This window comes from Hirsutella rhossiliensis, assembly GCF_020360975.1.
Source record: "Hirsutella rhossiliensis strain HR02 chromosome Unknown scaffold00002, whole genome shotgun sequence".
In the NCBI taxonomy this organism is placed as follows: Eukaryota; Fungi; Ascomycota; class Sordariomycetes; order Hypocreales; family Ophiocordycipitaceae; genus Hirsutella; species Hirsutella rhossiliensis.
In genome coordinates this window covers 2,453,546-2,472,916 of record NW_025408668.1, presented here as the reverse complement: position 1 = coordinate 2,472,916, position 19,371 = coordinate 2,453,546, and the positions used below count along the sequence as shown (strand labels likewise).

The following is a 19,371-nucleotide window of genomic DNA, read 5'->3' as shown; positions in this document are numbered from 1 at the left end:
TTGGTGCGCAAGCGAGGAGATATTCAAGATTTATGGATCAAAGGAACGATGTGAGGGTTTCCGCAAACGCTCCTCCGATGGGCCAAGCAAATGGGTGCCCCCCAACCAGACATGCCGCGACGACTCAGACCAAAGTGAGCAATGCAAGGGGACCGAATATATATGCCAGCGGCAATCTGCCGATCACGATTCTTGCTATAGCGCAAGGGAAGTCGCGCCTTTCCAGCTGCCCAAGCTAGATGGTTGTCCCGAGGCAGAACGACAGGCCGAGTCTTGCGTAGGTACCGATGGCTGGTGCCACGAGAGGTACAATCAGACGAACTACTCGACCGAAGGGGAATGCTTCTCTAGGCGAGGCTTCCAGCACGACGAGATGGTCGCCAAGGTTGTCGAGAAAATGAGAACCATCATCACGGAAGTCATTCTCAAAAAGGGGAAGAACGTGACCGAAAATGCAGTCTACTACGACCTTGTCGGCCAGCGCGGGGACGAGAATTCTGCCAAGGAGTCGGTCAAGAAGTATGTCGACGGATACTTGGACAAGCTTCAACAGGAGGCGCTGCCGGAGGCGACCAAGACATTCATGGCCAAAATACAGAAAGCGGCGGGTATTGGACGCAGATAGAAGGTGTCACCCCGTCTTTCCACGGGTAGAAACAACCCGACAATATACGAAACCTTTCTGCAACTATTAGACGAACATCGTCTCGAGGTCTAAACGAATGCAGTAGCACTATTAGGCGGTTTTCCAATCACGGCAGTTGAAGATGTTGCCAGTCGTTTGTCTATGGCGAGTCCCTGCTGAAACCGTGGCTAGGCTGGGTCGCTGGGAACTATGTACGAGGACGCAACAAGCCTGTCCGCCTGGTATCTTTTACCATCCTCGACGCATCTGTGACACTCTACTTTTGCTATTAATTCTTCTTCCTCTGTTCGGCCGGTGTAGTCGCGCCTTTTGCCCGATTGGCCGGGTTTTTCAAACCTAAGTTTCGTCCCCATCCATCGGATGTAATTTACCTTTGAGATCAATCGTTAAATCCTTCCCTAAGATGTAACAAAACGGATCAATCCCCTTCTTTCAGTAATTAGGAAGCCCCGTGATTGTCAGATACTGCGAGCACAACTGCCGTGAGGCTCAAGGATACACAGCGCGACTGAATGATAACTTCTTCTCGCTCACTTATAAGTAGACAAATATGTAAGAAACTAAGATCTTTCTTGTCATATTTGTGACCACTGTCGACCTTCAAATTGCCACCGCGTGCTCGTATGCAACGCCTGTACCTGGGGTTAAGCGCGCTCATCACGATGCTCACCAGCATGCTGGAACTTGCCCTTGCGCTCGTCGTTTCCACCGCCTCGGCGGCACCGTTACTGTGCCAGTCTACGACCAAGAGCCCGGCAAAGCCCAGTCGCTTACCCCCGTCGCTGCTCACTCGCCGAGATGGCAGTGATGACGTCGAAGCATTCAGGTTGGCGACGGAACGCCCCCCCGAAACTTGTGGTTTCATCTAGATACTCGCAGCAGCAACACCCGGGTCAAGCCCGTCGATGCCGACCTCTGGGATAGCCAGAAGCTTCAGGACACCCTTGCACAATAATGTGGTATGCAATATATATATTCATACCACATATGCCGTGCGCCGTCGAAGCGCGTTGTATGTCGTAGTATTCCGATACGCTAAAGCCCGCCTCGTACTCCGTGTCTAGTTTCCTCCGAATCAAGCTCCACCTCCAATCGGTCTATGAGCGCGGCTTCGAGATTACTTACGTTGATAACGCGAGAGTTCGGGCGAACTCTTTTTACGATGGTACTACTATAAGCGGGAAGCCTATCAAGAGCCGGCCGTTTGGCCTTGCTTGCTCTTAAATCGCACAGGAGCAGCGGCGTCCTAGGTCCGGCTTACGCACCGACGTGGCCGCCAACCACTCCTACATACGATGATCGCCAATATGGTCTAGAAAGGCTGGATAAACGCCAGACTTTAGTTTACCTCGTGCGTGCGGTCTTCACTAAATCCCGCTCTTATGTTATCACACTTTTCCCCCTTGGGCCATACTGAGGTGCTCTACTATGGGATGATATCGGCGTCAAGTCGAGCATTATTCTTTCCGGCGGCGTGGACTCCGAAAAGTATCTTAGCAAGCTCGCCATCCTCGTCTTGATTCCCGACCGCTATCCAGGTCTGACAGGATCACCTCCAATACCATGATTCTTTGGCAATATTTCCTGCGCTCTCCCTATGTTGTTTTCGATACATTTAATTATCAGCTTGCTCTCGCCCAGTCCATACTCGATAGCAACGATAAGTCGAATCTCGTCGAGATCCCCAAAAAGGGATTACCCGATCTTGACAGCGCGGCACATAAAGTGTGATTGCCCCCAGTATCTTCTTGTCCTCATAGTGAAGCTCTATTGGTCGCCAGGCCGGCATCGATCCACTAGCCAGCTGCAGCGAACTGGATCATATTGAAGACCTCAAAATCATGTACTGACTTGGGTCATTAGAGCTAGGTTGCTCCAACTGAGAAGGGCCCATTTGAAACCATTGACCCGGGTAAGGGGGGCCCCATTCATACTCCAATTAGATTCTATCCTCTATTTATGGCAATTCGAGGGACTGCTATACCCTCTATTTGACCACGTGAAAGAAATAATCACCTTTCCTTCGATAGACTCTTGTCACACCTCTAACGTTGGGCTTATAGTACCCCCAATCGTTTCGTAATCAGGCGTGTTAGAGAGGGAGGCAGCCCCTTGGAAAAAACGGTCCTGGCGTTTCGATTCACTTGCGGCCATAGTTGGAGACTTGCAGTATTTCTGTATCGGGCAAGACAACTTGGTGAAATAGGGGCAACTCAAAGCCAGAAGTTGTAAGCCGTGGTATTTGGTAAACTATTGCATAAACAATGTAGCCTCTTAGGGTTTTTGGCACGCATTCAATGTTTTTTCTGGTTTGCGAGCTCGACATGACAGACGGTGGGAAATCCACATCCCTTAACCAAGGCCACCGTGGTGAGCCTCAAGTTACAACGGGCTTCGTGGCGGAATGGGCTCCGATGCTGATGATGTCAGTTCGTTGGGTAAAGATTAGGCAAGGTTGAGTCAAAAAAGGTCGCATTCCTATCGACCATTGTTTGCCTACGTCAAGCCAATTCATTTCCACGCACGACAACCACGGGTGCCATCAAGATGACCGCCTCACACAATGTCAAATTATCACTAAACACATCCCGATTAAGTCCGACACCTCTGAGCTGCCTCGGCTGAGTTACTGGCAATGGTGCTGGGACAGTTAGAGATTCGCAATGCCTCAGTGCAGCAAGCTACTGGTTTCAGTGACTGAATCGCATGCTGACCCGGCTCATACTCTCAAATGTCTCGCTCTTGGTTGGCGTGTACCGTGACGAATTTCGGTGGAGTAATCTGGATGCCTTTGTTCTGGTCATTCTTGAGCTGCGTGCATTGGCTTGCCTTCGTCCTTGGAAGATTTTCGCATTTAGCCGGGACAACTGCTTTTCCTAGATACCTGACACTACATCATGCGGTTCAGCAGCAGCAAGAAATTTTGAGCTTCGAGGAAGAACTTACGCCCCGATGTAGTTGCGGTAAATCTGCAGATGCATTGTGTCATTGCTTATAAGCATGGCATTGAAGTAGTAGAGAGTATCGTCACCACAGGTGACAATGTCGTAGGACACGTATTCTTGGCAAATTTCGAATAAGCTGCAATTGACAGAGCCGGACTTGGTGTCGAGTCTAAATTGGATGCTGGACATTTGCTCGTCATTTTCACTCTCTTTGTTGATCCAATAGGACATGTCGTGGATTTTGACTTTGGTTTCCAGCTCGCATTTTGGCTCTGCCGCTGCCACTGTAGAGGCGAGGCCGGCGAGAAAGATGCTGACTGCGGCAAAACGCATTGCGGAGGTGCTATTGGACAGGGGCTTTCCAAAAGAGGCACAAAGGGTACAGATGGGGTAGACAATTGCGAGTATAGTGATTGCTGGTCTTCCCGAAGTCGCAAGCTAGGCCAAAGGGATCTTATACTTTTTCCCAAATGACAAAGTTTTGTTCTCCCTTGCGTTATCATGATTGGGCCCCGTTTCCACGGCCTTGTTGACCTGCTGAGAACGAACGGCCATTGCCCACTTTCGCCAGCGGATGATAGCAGGGTAACCAGACCATTGTCTAACCCACTCTCGAATACGAAGAAGGTTTGATTGGTGTCCAGTTTCCGCTGAACAACGACCGTCTCCGCAGAATATAGTGCGACATTATCTTTAAGAGTTCAGTGAACTGGACATATCTGGGTCTAGTAGTAGACCAAGTAGTAGACGAGATAGATACCGTGCTTGCAGGACAGGAGCTTCCCCCCCCATCCCCCTTTCAGAACGTGGAACCGCTTTAAGGATATAACAGCGTGAAACGTGGTGCTTTACCCTCCTCTATCTCTGCAATAGTTATAGTACTGGTGCGAGATGTAGAGAGGTAAGCCTTTATCCATCCTACGGAAAGTCCATGGGACTCGGCTCTACAGCCGTTGGGTTCTATATACCTCTCTCTGTCTACCTGTAAGGGTGGGGCAAACGTGCTGACATATGACCGAGCATGCAACACTCGAGCTATTAATGGTGTGGTAATTACGGATCATTGCTTTGTTCTATAGAGACTTATAAAATTTAAGTAGTCTTAGTGGTCTGGGGCCCCATAAATTAGCTTACCTTAAAGCTTATAGTATCTATAAATTAGCTTAGTCCGGCCGTAATAAAGGCCGGCATTTAATGCCTATCTATAACGTTAACAAGCCTATATGTTGCGGGATAAAGGCTAGACCCACCAAGGCCTAGGGATATCTGGCTCTCCCCTGCACACCAGCCAGAGACGTCACACCCGTCTATATATAAGTTAGACCTAACGACTAAATAGCCAAAAGAGACAAGCTTTTATCTCCCACTACTCAGACAGTATATTCTGCAACTGTCCAGAGTCACGGGAGAACCTCGTCAGACATAGCGAGCATCACTACGCATTCATCCTAGCCACGGTAGTTCTGACTGCCACCCAGCATCCCTAACACTATAAGAGCTATTTCTATAATTGCGATAGCTTCAAATTTAGCTTTAAAATGTGTATGCGTTTGTGGGCGGGCACGTATAGCTATAATAGCTAGGTCGGGACTCAGTTAATCTGTATGTAGTGTAATTTTTTAGCCCCTCCGTCTTGGACCACTATTTAATTTTATAAGTTTCTACGGCATGGGTGGGTGAAACGTTAGAAGCATTTCGTACTATATAGACAGCTCCCTCCGGGCCTTTAGCAGCTGGGCCGGCTTGGACAACTGCCTTGTTGGCTTGGCTTCGTTTTTACAATATTATCAACGAACTCTTTGCGATGACGAATATAAACGGAATCTACACATACAATTTACTGGCATTAAAGCTTCTGGAGTGTGGTAGCACAGAATAAAATGAATCTACGGATAAGCGTGACTGATACGGTGGCATGGGGCCCCGGGCGACCCCCTCGTATATGATTTCTTCTGGGTGCAACCTTCGTAATAGAGCTCAACTACGTATAATAACGAGTCATGACAGATCACCTGTCTCCGAGATCAACTGCTATTTTTTTTTCCTTGGCGGGGAGGGGAGTGGCACCTTTACTGATCCATGCTAATGACCAGACGTATAAAAGTGGAGGATCATATAGCTGTACGAGTACGAAGGGTTATGCAGCCGTGTCTAAACTACTAAATGAATATTATGCAACTTCCGTGCCATGCACGAGAATTTGCTTTGACGGAGAAGGCCTTGTTAAGGACGTTCCTTTTTCGGCTTGAAAGTACTTTAGGTGTCTGTATGTCAATATCTCTCGGCCTACAGCCTGCAGAACAACTGTCTTAGAAAAAAAGATTTACTCTTTCTTATTGTACTGCTTTTATTCCATTCATCATGCCCCTCCTTCCTGCTATCGTCGTCGCTGCCTTTCTGCCAGAAGCGCTTAGCATCTGCTACGTTGATAGCCGGAGCAGGCCGAATGGCTCTATTTAACGAACTTTCTAGTACAGTCGACGAATGGGATAGGATTCTGTTTCTGTCAGGACAAGAAAGGGCCTATAATACGCGTTAGTAACACCTCTATTGGGGGTGCCCTCATTTTGCATGGTGTAGCGGTATTTTACCAGCTTGACAGTTTCATAGATTGCAGGAAACGCTGTAGGGGAACTGTTTTGAGCCTGAGCGATTATCGTGCTTTGTTGGATTGAAAAAATAGATATACCAGGGAAAGGGGAGAAGAGCCTAGATATAGATTTCCAGGTGCCGTGTCTGCGACAATACCTTTCAGTGGCCAATGACGTGATCTGGGTCGTTATGCTTCGAATTCTATCGTGGCAGACTGTCGAAACTCATCAGCGAGTCATCTATCGCTGTAGTCTAGCCCCTACGATTGTGTTTGCAGCGGCGTCGGAACGCAATACGCCCGCGTGCCGGGGCTTCGAAGCGGTAACGGCATTGCCTTAGTCGTCTCTTGCCCCTCCAATATTTTCTTCACATTTGCAGTTTATGGAGCCGTCTGAGCGTGTTTGGCGCTCATGCCATGAGCGCGTGCCTATCGTTACCGAGCCAAACGTTGTTGCTTTCCTAGAATGGGGACTGCCTGGTGTTGCTTTCCTAGAATACGGACTGCCTGGTCTCACTGAGTCATGTCGATAAGGGAACATCGTAAAGATAGCGAATCCCGTGTGTTAATCTTAGACACTCCTCTACCAAGTATCCTAACAGACCAAGAAGAACCATGGGCGCAATTTCTCGCGAAGAGAGATGCGAGAAGTGCATATAAAATACACGAAGGTAAAAGGGGAAGTAAGGGGTCGGATAGCTAGGGCAAAGTTATTTAATTCTCTCGGGGGCAATAATTGCGGTAGGGGAGCAATTATTATATTACCTTAATTGTCCTTCTTTCCTCTACCAAACGCCCCTATTTATATCCCTGTGGTATCTTAATTAATAAAGAATATCTTGCTTAAAGAAGCCTCTAATATCCTTTTAACTCCCGAGCTTTTTGCCGGTTTTCCCCCTCCTTTTCAGCCGTTGCCGGCCCCTCCGTCTTATCTCTCGCTACCTCTATAGGAAGCTATCGCCACTTCTGCTTCCCCACCCTCCTTTCTGCACCTCCTTTTAGCTCCTTCTTCCTTCTTCTTTACCGGTGTTTTTAGCTTCCTAGATCCCTCTTGCCTAGGGATATCTCCGAGAACTGCGAAATCAGGCCACGCTTCGCGACACAATTAGCATGGGCTGATGCAATTGTCCGTCATGGTTCAGGTTCCTATGATCTCCAAGGAGTTGGTCAAGGGGGAAAATCTCAAGATGGTCGTGCTTCATGCAAACATTGAGGCTATACACGAGTCCTCTTCTATTATTGCTAGCTATATACCACAGAGAAGTGCTGCGTCGATGACCGAGGCCATCTCCGTGATGATGCGAGAAGGGGTGCTGTTTAGGAGGGCAACGAAGCTGAAACCTGCTTCTTTGAAGCGATTCGCTGCGAAGAATACAGGGCAGGATAAATAGATTAGGCAGTGGCCCCGTTATCTTTACAACGTATCTTCAATCATGATTAGTGCGCGCGACTCGGCGATACAAATATTTGTCCAGACTTTCTCATGCAAACACTGGCCGGACTCGAAGTCTCTATAGCCCAGAAAACCCTGAGGGTGTATTGTCTCACATCTAGCTCCCGCTCTAAAGCTCGCCTCCCCAATCTGCGAAGCAGTCAAGGGGCTTCTCACATCTTCCTTTTTCCTCGTGCAGAAAACATTTGTTTTTCTCTCCGAAACCCAGCGGCGTGTTCTCGAATATCTTCAAACAAGGTTATACAATTAAGGATATTTCTTACTACTGCAAAGCGAGTCGTGACTTTCCAGGGTTTGGTCGTAATCGCTTAATGGGGATAAAAGATTAATCAAATGAATGCAGGCACCATGGTCAACGTCTCTCACTAACACTCGTAGCAGCCTTCCCCTCTACATATGGACGTGAAAAAGAAGAATCATAAGGTCCCTAATTGATCGCCATGAGATTTTTCTATGTAAATAGCTGGAGGTTCGAACACTGTTCGCTCAGTCCCAAGGTCAACTCGCTCGAATGTGTGTCTACAGATATGTTAGCTAGGTAGCAGTGCAGTTTCATTGGCATATTTCAACTCTACTGTCCTTTTAAATATGTCTCGAGATCCGTACCAGAGCGCTATGCGACGTACATACGTTGCGGTTTTCAGTTTCCAGAGCACCACTACTGCCCGCTTTTTCTTATAGTAAATCAAAGTTCTTTATAATGTACAGCATAATAGCATGTGTACTGGAGAAAGTTTGGAGCTTAGTTGATAATATCACGTTAGATGCGACTGAAAGGCAATGAGTAATCTCATAACGTTCCTGACCTGTACGGAGTAGTGATTCAAGAAAAGGAAGTATGGGCAAGGGGGCTAGGGGTATTCAAGTTTAGATCACGTTTCAGATCCAGGTCAGTGTCATGCACCCGCGGTTCGCACCAACGGCCCGCAAGCTACGGTAGACTAAAGTGAACTCGAACCGTGGGCCACTGTCAAAGCATGACACGTGCCGAAACATTGTTTTATTATGGGGACTGCGGCCATCACAAGTCCTGCTTGCTGGAGAGAGTTCGTGGGCAGAGGCTGACTTAGGTGTTAATAGTTAACAGCAAGAAGAAAGGCTCCTATTCCTGCCCTCGGCTAATACCTGTCCAAGATTTATTACCTGGGCATATAGCGCCCTCCCGTCTTTTCCGCAAACCTTAGCCGCCTAGAAATATGTACCTAGCAAGGCTCTGCCTGCTATGCCCATCCAGATACATAGCTCTTGCAAACCCAGCAAGCCTAATTTTGTTTCCCATTCCTCTTTTCATTTTGACCCAGTACCCGACTTGGGTCTATGCCATCGGTTTGCTCATGGATTCGGCCATGGACTCTTCCATGCCCTTGGACTCTTCCATGCCCATGGATTGCCCTTTGGGCTTCCCCTCAGTCTTCCCCTTCAGTGCTTCACCGACTTGTTCCCTAAACTTTTCCATTTGCCCTATCTTTGCCTCAAGTCTCCCCTTGGACTTTTCCTGTTGATTCTGGATCTTTTCTTGCATGTTTTCTTTCAACTTTTCCATTTTTGAATTTTGGCCGTCCTTGGGTTTGTCCTTAGAAGAGTCGCCTTTGGGCATGCCCCCTCCTGCGTCCGTGCCTTTCTTCTTGCCGCATCCGCAGGTCTTTCTACCGGATTTTTTGCCGCCTTTCTTTTTTGGATTATTTTTGGGTCCATTTACCGGTGCCGGTTCGCCTGCCTTGCCGGTGCCGTTGCCGCCACCGCTGCCGGTTCGATACCAATTAGCAGGCGCGTCGCCCAGGCACTCTCCGACTGTCATTGCTTTGTCGACCGTTAGCACTCAAGCCCTAGAGTCATACAGGAGACAGTAAAACAGGACGCCGCGTACATTGCTTGCCCTTCCCCGGCCCATTAAGAAAATTAATGACATTGGGTATCAGCTGGTTGACCGTCGTGTTGTGCACGTCATGCATCAGGGAGATTGTGCCTCCATTGCCAAACTCCCGTTTGAAGTTTTCGAACGCCTCGTCGTTGGTCTCGGGCGTCGTCTTTTCAAAGTCCTTGGTGTCGATATCAGCGTTGATAACGTGATATTGCATCTGTCCCAAGACCTGCAAGGCCTCGTCGTCGGTGCTAAAGAAGGGCGGTCGCATGTATGTCGGCTTCATGCCAATGAGTGTGGCCAGCTCGTTGTCGAGCTTTGTCATCTCTGTTCTCACTTCATCCGCAGAGATTTTTGAGAGATCCGGATGAGAAAAGCTGAGAGCCTGTCAGTGTCTCTTGTCTTTCCTAGTATTGGGTATCCAGATTGTCGATTTAGACGTACGTGTGCGACCCGATCTGATGTCCCCCGTCAAGCATTTGTTTAAGTTCATCTCCCCTCGACGTGATCGAGTCAAAGTTTTGTCCGTTGACAAAGAATGTGGCCTTGAGCTTATTTTCATTGAGCATCTGGAGAAGCGACTTGGTGAAATTGAAGGGTCCATCGTCGAATGAGAGAGCGAAGGCGTTGGGCACCGTGCATTTGGTGATGGCCTGGCCAAATGGAACGCTCGAGCCGGAGCCAGTGCCTCCGCCCGCGCCTGGGGACCCTCCCGAGGGTGTTGCCGGCCCCGACGCAGACGGAGCGGTCGCCACAGATGACACAGACGGAACGGCCGCCGCAGACGGCGCAGCCGGTGGTGCAGGCGCAGGCGCAGCCTGACTGCTGGACTCCTGAGCCAGTACTCCGCCAGTGAGCAGAGAGCTCAATAGTATTAAAGATAGCATTTTGATCTGATGTCGCTCACAGCACCTACGTTCACACGGGCCCCGAGACGGGAGAATGGGGAGACGAAAACTTATTTATCAGTCGCATCACTTGCTAGCCGTCAATCGTCCCTCTCCATAGGCGCATGAACAAGGGGGTTGAATCTTTCGGGACGAACACGAAACTGCTGGGCCGCATTGTAGAACAGCTTCGGTAAGGTGTGTTCCCGAGCAAGAAAAGAGGGGATAGAGCCTAAGTAGGGATGGCAGACTTGATCAGGTTCGTTCCGCATGGGCCCTCCCGTCTTTGAATTGGACGAGCTGACTGAGGCCGCGGTGTTGCCGAGTAGTTTGCCGCCAAGGCTGGCAGAGAGTCAGGCGCCCGAGGATATGGAGAGACAAAGGCCTGGACAGTCAGTTTCGGCTTCTTACAACGGTATTACAAGTGTACGTTGTTGCAACCATTTGTGAGTGCATAGCCCTGGGCGGTTGCGGACAAAGCGTGTGTTGGAGGCCATTGACGACCATGCGCGATGAATGTACGTCATTGCCTGCCGTCGCCGCTGCTTGACGACATGATCAGTTACATTTGATCTGTCTGAAGGGGACGACGAGCTAGTCGCAAGATGGGCGATCAAACACGTCGGATGAGGCGGACTTGGGCGCGGACAGGTGATCTAAAGAGGCGCGGGCGGTGTTTGATCGTCGACCCGCTTTATCAGCTGAGGATCCATAAGCTTATGAGACAACACAGCCTCCAGGTCAGAGTTGCTTGAGTCATGGCGGGTTGCAGGCTGATGACAGCATTGCGTCAGGGCCGGAGGGGGCATCACGGTTTGCAGAAAGCTGGTTGCAGAGAACATGCATGGACATGCATCAAAGTTATATTCGTTTGAGAAGCATTTGTTGGAAGAACCTCCAAAACCCGAGTGCAGGATATATGCTGGCACATGGAAAGTGACGCAGCGGAGCACGAATCGATGTTTGAGCCACTAACAAGTTAGTTGGAGACTTTTCAGGAGCCCCTGCTAGGATAAGCAAGTACGAGAACACAGAGGGGGATGAAACTGCTGTAACGACTTCTCCGGGAACATTTGTTAAACGTCCAATGAGAAGCCGGGATTCCACCATGCTCGGGAACCTGTCGAGCTGTCCTACCCAGTTACATAGTTTCTCGTACATCTTGTTCCTGGTTTCTGTAGTGTCCGTGCGAAGCACGGGGCCATAGATGTGGATGAATTCCCCCATTCGGCGGCATTTTGCCGCCAGGGAAGATGCGGCCGTCAAATATCCTATTGGTTTGTTATAGGCTCCGCCGCCAAGCCTTGAGTCCTGAAACTCGGTGCTCAAGTCATCGGCTCTGTGTGTCTTATGTGCGCCTCCCTCCCTCTCTTCTTTCTGTTCTTTTCCCCTCCTGCAGCATGCATCCCTTACCGGTGGCTCGTGACGGGCTGATCTGGAAATTGTACGCCCTGGCTAGGCAGCTCTCGTAGTAGCTAACTGAAGCTGCCACGCCGGGTCATCTCGTTGCGACGATCGGTGTATCATGACTCTTGCCCACGCTTGATGCGCCAACGGCGTCACCACTTATGCAATCCCCAGCTCTCAGGACAAGTCCGGCACGGATCCGAAATTCGGATTTGCCGCCCAGACTAAAATCTCCCGCCGCACCTGGTGGGAACTTACCCCGGCGTTGGGTACCGCGGAGACCCGCTGCCGGCTTGCCTCTCGATGCGGTACCGGGCCGGCCTCGACAGCCTCTGCCCTGGCGTGACTACGGCTGCCTTCTACCTCCGTGTGAGGGGGCTGTGATATTGAATGCCAAGTCGACCGGTTTGCATGAGGCGATTAACCGACTCTTCTACGCTGAGAACTATATATTAATCTGTCAGGATAAGGAAGGGCCTATAATACGCGTTAGTAACACCTCTATTGGGGGCCCCCTCATTTTGCATGGTGTAGCGGTATTTTACCAGCTTGACAGAATCAATATATTGAAGAAGAAACTGCTTTCTGATCAATGGAAAGGGCTAGCCTTCATCCCTAGTCATCCAGGCGAGTGCTATATGTCCCAAGACAACATCTTCAAGTATGTACAGAAGCCGACGCGGTTGTTCTCTGCGCCTGGGGTCGGTCCCGCCGGCCACCGATCTTATGATACACTTCCGTCTAAGCTGCCCCGGCGGCAGCGGCCTGGCCGGCTTTGCCGCCGCCGGTGGCTTCGAAGAGGCTCGCATGGACCTGACGGTGGGCCTCGCGGGCGGGGTTGTTCTGGCCGGCGGGGATCGCCTGCTCAGCGCTCGCCGGGTTCTGGACGTACTGGACGTGGTCCATGAGAATCGTGCCGAGGCCGCCGCCGGCACCAGCACCAAAGAGTGGCTGTGCCGTCGCGTTGGGTGCGGCCAGAACCATCAAGGCTCCGGCAAAGGACAAGATAGAGGCGACGGTGGTTTGCATTTTGATTGATTCGAGGAGGAATCAAGGTCGAAAAAGAAAACCAAAAGGGTTGAGCGACTGACGTTGGCTTGTGATGCAAAAAAGGTATTTGGAAATTGCTGTTGATTACTGCTTATCGTTTAGAAGTGAAGTGAATGGGTAAAGAATACTCTTGATATTGAGGTGGCATGGGAGTCTATATACTGATTGATTTGAGCGTGAGAAGAGTCTCGTCTCGTTTTGAGGGCGAGCGGAATCCATGGTTGGCGAGGGAGCTGACGCCGCTCGAGGAGTTGCGATGCTTACGACAACCACTCCGACCACTGCGCGGTTACTGCCACGGGTTTCACTTCATGGGTGTTGTTTCACGCGGCGCGAGGAAGCTGCAGTATCTCGGAACCGGGGATAATGGCTGTGGATGAGTGCACGAAGCCATTCATCCCAATGTATACTACATGGGTATTTCATTTCAATCACGTCCTGTTCGTAAGCCTGCGTTATACTTGGCATAAGCCATCAAGACAAAGCTCTACGTCGGAGCCGAACGGCTGCAGCGAAGCCATTTGATGCGCTTAGACGTCACTCCATCTACAGAAACACGCCGAAATCTGCTCACGATGCAGGCAAGCGGGTTACAATCCCTACGGACTCCATCAAACTTCCAAGGACTGTTGTAGACCCTTCATTATACTTCTAGTTTGAAAAAAGAACCGTTGGTTGCCGACGTAGGGGCTGCCGTTGGAGGCCAATGGCAATGTCAAGTGCCAAGCTGACGAGGACAAGTGATGAGTGGACATGGGCTCTAGCACGAACCGGTTCTACAGCCTTGTTTGCAAACACCTCTTGTTCGTTATCGGCTTTCGGGATCTAGGATCAACCCTCCACATTCGCGAGAAATGGCGTCGGCTTCCCCAGAGACACGCTAACCTATAAGCCCGAGTCGCAAGCATAAACAGGAAGAGATGCCCCGAACCTCCCTTGTGTGGTGCCCCAACCTCTTTACGGAGTGTCTTTCGGGACCCTTGCTCCCATCACCCCCTACCACTGTCATGCATGTTGTACCGCGCCCAAGATTGTACTAGCAGGGGAGCATTAAGCAGGTTTTCTCGAGACTATACTCCAAGAATGTAACCACCCTTTGTGTGTAAAGCTACGCGTACCTTCATGGAAGTCCTTTTCCCAAGCAAGGGCTGCCTCATCTTTACGCAAGGAACTAGTTAGGTCACCGACCTGAGTCCTGCCTTCTCGAAGCCTGGATAAACCTTGTCACTGTATGGGACAGCCTCGGGTCAAGCAGAAATTCGCGGCCTAGGCTGGAGGCTACTTGAATTGCTGTTACTCCTCGATGCATCGACTCAACCCCGTGACTGCAACCGCGCCTCCCAATGCTGTGCTGTAAATATTTCCCAACAAGAACCCACGGGCAACCGTCCTTGTTTGAGTTGCCAGCGTAGAACCCAGCGATCGAGAGCCCCCGTCAAGTCGCTGCAGCCAAGAATGGTTCCCAATTAGCACGACGCCACCGGCTAGGTATGGTTCTAGGCGTACATTGAGTTGTATCCGTTTGGGAGCTTTCTCGTCCGAGTCGTTTGTCCTAGTTGAGCATGTCATTAGCAAATTACCTGCAGCAAAGCCGCCATCGACCATGGAACTTGGGAGCCGACGCACTGTCCGACGCTCCCAAGACCTAGCGGTTGGAAATCTGTGTTAGTACGCTGCCAGAAGTCGTGCTTCTTTCTCACTTATGGGGCACGCACATGGGTTTCCTAACGGCAACGCCAGATGCTTCCAACGACCTGGTGTTTGGATGTACGTGTTAGCACGCTGCCAGCCCTCGGATGCCTTCTTGCTCAAGAGGCTCGTACTTGGTAGCAGTCGTCCTGTAGTGTTCCGCACATGTCAGCACGTGGCAAGCATTCGAGCTCGGTCATAGGTGGACACCTACGCTGCAGCATTGAGAGCTGCTGGTGCAGTGGTTGTTTTTCATCATGCACCTCCTCTTCTCCAGGCCTTCCATCGGTTCGGATGCAATCTTCGCCTCTAAATCTGTCTTCGGAGGCTGTTCCAATGGGGTTGCCGCTACCAGTCCAGCAAGGAATGCCGAGACAACAATGGCGAGCTTCATTTTTGCAGATTGACGAACTGAATCCTTTCAACGAAGTCGAGGATCTTGTTAAACTTGCTTTGATGACTGAGAGAAAGATGGTTGTGATGGATGAGGGATGATGTTGCAGAGGATTCGAATGTCTTTAAATAATCCAAAGACTAGTCCTGGGGAGGCGCCGGAGGACTGTCGGTGCCCAGCGCCGAGCTCTCAGTTCTACCTTGCCTTCTTCATTCCTCTGATGATTTGGTCTACCTGTGAAGCTAATATGAGCCAATGCTTCGAGGTTTCGCGGGTGATCCTCGTCTCTCGTGATTGCTCGGGCTCTGGACCAGTCACGAATTGGCCAGGGCCATCCGATCCACATAGTACATTTAGGCTGTTTAACACTTTATGTAAGGGTTTTTGATGCAGTGACGGCGGCGCCATCGGAAAAGCAAGACGGTTTCAAGGTTATTTGCAGCGAGTACCAGACTGAGTGACGATGTCGTTGAGTTCATTTTAATGGATAAAACTCCGCTCTCTCGGGGTCTGTCGTGGTTACCCAACAATCAAATACTCACTGACCAAAATCAGCCTCTAACAGTCGACTTATATTCCTATACATGAACCACTTTGTTTGTCCTAATGATAATGGGTACCGCCTAGGATATATATTCACACTTGGACATGACTTCGAGAGGTGCAATTCCGGCATGGTTTACGAGTGGCTTGTTCAAGGAGAGAGCTCTCGTCTGAAATAGCTTGTCGACAACCAGCAAGCACTTTGAGTACGGACATGCAGTAGCAGAAAGTCCTCGGAAACACATTAACCAGATGACCTGTTCTTTCATAGACCATGGCCAGGCATAGTCATCTACAAGGGGTTAAAGTTGATGCCAGCTCCACCAGCCCAAGTCCCGTCTATAGCAGACCCCCATCCCACAAATGCGCCGGATACATTTTCCTATCCGGCAAATACCCAAAATCATCTCCTTGCGCTCTTGGGTCCAATGATAGCTCAGCTTCCCCGCATGTCCTTAAAACTCTGGCAACAATCCAGCTGCAACTAAGTTTGCGAGAGCACGTGGTTTATCACACGTCGGCCCAATTTGAAAGTCATAGCCTTGCCAGTGCGCGCACAGGAGCAGTCAGTCAATTCCCCGGAGAAATGGCGAAGGCAGAAAAGTATGTTTAGCTTCAATGGTTGCCATCAATGGTTCACGGCGCTGGGCGTGTCCTTCCCTTTGCTCCCTTCAACGTTGACTCGTCAGGGGGATGCCCAGGTTCGAAGATTGGCGAGACTGGACTACTCGTACCAAGCCCCAAAGACACGAAAACCGTCCCCGGGATTGCGCGTCGCGTCCAGCTCATCTTACTTCACGCATGCTTACCCCAAGGTCCGGGTGAGCTTCATCATGTTCAAAGTATAGTAAACTTTATGCGCAGAGTACACGCACTCGCCACTCTTCTCCCTCGCTTGGCACTCCAGACCCATTTCCAGCTCTTTTCCAGAGAAAATGTTATTTCCGATGCATGATGTCAACTCATGCCATTTTTGCCTTTATTCTCCCCTTTTGGTAATCCGAAACTTCTTCATTCATGTCTTGAAAGTTCCCACTCGGTGCCGCCCTTACTTTTTCTCCCATCTGTGTAACCAGTCCCCATTGTTGCAGTAGTCCTTGGAAAGCATGCATGGTACTTGGTGCTATGCGCTTTCACATTGGAATGCGTGAAGAACTCAACTTCAAAACGGGGAGACTCAGCATATGAGCATCAAGTTACATAGGGACCACGGACATGTTAAACTTGACAATACGTGCCTTGATCGCATGTATTACACCTCCCTTGGCGCTTAGGCTACCTTCGCACTAGAAATGCCGCTTGACTAGGCAAACGTGGAACGCTCTAATAGACGCGATGTTGGTGCAGATATAACTGATTGTTTGGCAGTTACACGTGGAGCTGGAATTAGAATAGGATCTTACTCTACGTGCCAAGCGCGATGCATTCGAGCAGCAGTAGGAGATATTTCTATTTTATGGAGACGCAAAGACGAAACGCGATTGTCGCACGATTGGTTAATTGTCAGCCGTCATTATAATATTTTGCTTGTTCGCCATCACGCAAGGTCAAAGGCGTGATTGGTTTAGTGGTAAAATTCTCCGTTGCCATCCGTGCAACGTCGGGGAGCCCTGGGTTCGATTCCCAGATCACGCAGCGGAATATTCTTTTGCCGCCCTCGCGCAAGTCTCAGGAGATTCTTTGCGTGGCATTCTTTTTGTTTCTCCTGGATACGCATTACGTATGGAAGGCGTGTAGAGTGTCAGCTTGCTGTCCAAGTTGAGAGACTCCAAGCCCATGATGTTTCACAGCCAGGTCTATATCGACATTTCGGCACTCGCATCGTCAGACGCAGCCCGTTTTTGTGGCTTGATTTCAATTCACGTCCTGTCACAGAGGCATGACGCCCCAAGGCTCAAAGACGTGACTGTCCAGCTCATGGACGAGCAACCATTGATTCGAGGCGACCGTGGAGGGTCGCTCATCAAGCCTCGTCATACAGGTCGGGCGCTCCAAAAGAGTACTTTTTGAGCGACGGTCCCTCTCCCACGAACAGGCTGGGCACCTTTTCCCTGGGCATCTGCTGAAACATCAAGGCCTTGACCGGCGTCTCGGTGCGGATACCGTCTAGAGCCCTGCTGCGCAGAAGCCTGCCCGAGGTCAAGGAGAAGAGCTTGACGGTGCCGTCGTCGTGTGCGGCGGCCACGACGCCGAGGTCGGGGCTCACGTCCCACCCGGCTTGAAAGTATGCTTCGTTGCGGTAGGAAGGAAAGGAGAGCAGGGGCCTGACGCCGTTGGGCTGCTGGGCGAAGAAGCGCATGTCGTAGAGGGCCATGGTGTTCTCCAAGCCGGCGACGATGATCTGGTGGGGATTCAGGCTGCGAACGTGGGCAATGGAGCTGGCGTGCCGGACATAGGTCCACTCCGACTCGGACGTCCGCAAGTCTGTGATCCAGAGCCGAGGCTTACGCCCGCCAGCGAGGAGGACGTTGTGGTTGGAATGCTGAAAGTCTTGGTCGAATATCTCTTGCGGGAGATGCTGGCCCTTGGGAGCGCTCTGAGGGGCGATCCAGGCCATGGTTTCGTTGGATCGGACGCGGAGGATGCCGGCGTTGGTGCCAATGACGCAGAGGAGGTCTGAATTTGGAGGGGCCGGTGTGCTCTGGTGAACAAGCCACTCGTCCCGCAGACGATGGCGGATGGAAAGGCGTTGATAGTGATTTGCTGTGCGCCGGCAGTGTCAGCGAGCATCCATGCAGCCATTGTATGAGTGCGACATACTCTCGCCGAGGAGCCAATGAGGCCGAGCATCGTCGGCCGGCGACAAGGGGGGTGAGAAAAAGTACAGGCCACAGCTGTGGTCGGGCTCGCGCGACGTCAGAAGGATCTTGTGAGAGGGTTTGTGGTACTTGATGGACGACATCTGCGGACAGCGGATCATCTCGGTGCGGAAGGACGGGCCTCGTTCCAAAGTGCCCGGCCTCTCGCGGTCAAAGGCAATGCTGGCCGGCAGTCAGAAGAAGGCAATGTCGTCAGCCGGGGGACGAACCTGTGGTTGTCATCCAAGGGGATGTAGCTGCCCACCAGAGTCTCCTCGTCGAGGGCTGGCTTCAAGTCAGCGGCGTATGGGCCAAGGGTCAGACAAGCTCACTCGCATACGCCACGCCCAGGCCGGTCTTGTCGTCGTCGCCGCCGACGTAGAAGCAGGGCATGTTGGCAAAGCTGGGCCTCGCAAAGCTCGGGACGAAGGGGACGCAGCCCTTGCTGACAACGGCGCCGGCCCAGGCCGCAGCGGCCAGGTCCCCGTCGTCGATCCTGGCCCAGTCAGGCTCGGAATTAGTCTGGCGAGAGAGCAGGCCGTCGGCGACGACATCTCGGCGCAGAGCGTGTCGCTTGATGTGGCGGCGGATGAGGTGGGCGCGGCGGCGGACGCCCTGGCGAGCGGCGTCGTCGGCCTTGCGCTTCTTGACGGCGTCGGCGGACCAGGCGGCCGAGGCGGGCGCCGTGTGTGCCTTTTCGATCTTGAAGTACTTGTTCCTGGCCTCGTCTGCGCAGGATGGTGAGCGAAAAGCCAGCATGGATGAAGCCGGGCTCACCGTAGTAGTAGCCCGGGATATCGGCGGGCATCGTGTCGACACGCCCCGTAGCTGTTGGTCTCTCTTCGGGAGCTGAATCGGTGCGATGGCGTCAATCAACACATTCGGTGAACAAGAAGTTGAGATGAAGCTTGGAGGTTTGGCCAGAGAGGGGCCGCCTGAAGTTTTAGGGGTGCAGTGTATATCTACCAGTGCCTATTTATATGCCGAAGTACATGCGGGGAACCTCACAAGGCACTCGCCTCGGGCCCGACAGTTAAAATATATAATTCGACATGCAAAGTTTGTTCTGAGACGCCTCCGTAGTGATATCGACTAACGTAGTGATATC

General features: G+C 51.1%; 6 protein-coding genes and 1 non-coding gene across 7 annotated transcripts; 3 read left to right on the top strand and 4 right to left on the bottom strand.

Annotated features, from left to right (window-relative positions):
* Positions 1 to 373: 373 nt before the first annotated feature.
* On the top strand, positions 374 to 625 carry HRG_01855 (uncharacterized protein; the record flags this gene model as incomplete). Its single annotated transcript, XM_044860326.1, has 1 exon — positions 374 to 625. The coding sequence occupies one exon, from the start codon at positions 374 to 376 to the stop codon at positions 623 to 625; it is 252 nt and encodes an 83-aa protein (XP_044723959.1).
* A 683-nt stretch (positions 626 to 1,308) lies between these two features.
* Positions 1,309 to 1,601, top strand: HRG_01854 (uncharacterized protein; the record flags this gene model as incomplete). Its single annotated transcript, XM_044860325.1, has 2 exons — positions 1,309 to 1,472; positions 1,529 to 1,601. 2 exons carry the CDS (start codon positions 1,309 to 1,311, stop codon positions 1,599 to 1,601), a joined length of 237 nt encoding a protein of 78 aa, XP_044723958.1.
* Positions 1,602 to 3,373: 1,772 nt separating this feature from the next.
* On the bottom strand, positions 3,374 to 3,924 carry HRG_01853 (uncharacterized protein; the record flags this gene model as incomplete). The annotated part of the gene is made up of 2 exons (XM_044860324.1): positions 3,374 to 3,482; positions 3,593 to 3,924. The coding sequence occupies 2 exons, from the start codon at positions 3,922 to 3,924 to the stop codon at positions 3,374 to 3,376; spliced, it is 441 nt and encodes a 146-aa protein (XP_044723957.1).
* A 5,025-nt stretch (positions 3,925 to 8,949) lies between these two features.
* On the bottom strand, positions 8,950 to 10,064 carry HRG_01852 (polysaccharide deacetylase domain-containing protein; the record flags this gene model as incomplete). Its single annotated transcript, XM_044860323.1, has 4 exons — positions 8,950 to 9,195; positions 9,334 to 9,434; positions 9,502 to 9,872; positions 9,940 to 10,064. The coding sequence occupies 4 exons, from the start codon at positions 10,062 to 10,064 to the stop codon at positions 8,950 to 8,952; spliced, it is 843 nt and encodes a 280-aa protein (XP_044723956.1).
* A 2,466-nt stretch (positions 10,065 to 12,530) lies between these two features.
* On the bottom strand, positions 12,531 to 12,818 carry HRG_01851 (uncharacterized protein; the record flags this gene model as incomplete). Its single annotated transcript, XM_044860322.1, has 1 exon — positions 12,531 to 12,818. One exon carries the CDS (start codon positions 12,816 to 12,818, stop codon positions 12,531 to 12,533), a length of 288 nt encoding a protein of 95 aa, XP_044723955.1.
* A 4,200-nt stretch (positions 12,819 to 17,018) lies between these two features.
* HRG_12063 lies at positions 17,019 to 17,100 on the top strand. Its single transcript has one exon. It is a non-coding gene; the product is annotated as a tRNA-Gly (tRNA).
* Positions 17,101 to 17,428: 328 nt separating this feature from the next.
* HRG_01850 (putative myocyte-specific enhancer factor 2d) lies at positions 17,429 to 19,071 on the bottom strand (the record flags this gene model as incomplete). The annotated part of the gene is made up of 5 exons (XM_044860321.1): positions 17,429 to 18,168; positions 18,226 to 18,446; positions 18,494 to 18,548; positions 18,596 to 18,991; positions 19,041 to 19,071. The coding sequence occupies 5 exons, from the start codon at positions 19,069 to 19,071 to the stop codon at positions 17,429 to 17,431; spliced, it is 1,443 nt and encodes a 480-aa protein (XP_044723954.1).
* Positions 19,072 to 19,371: the final 300 nt, after the last annotated feature.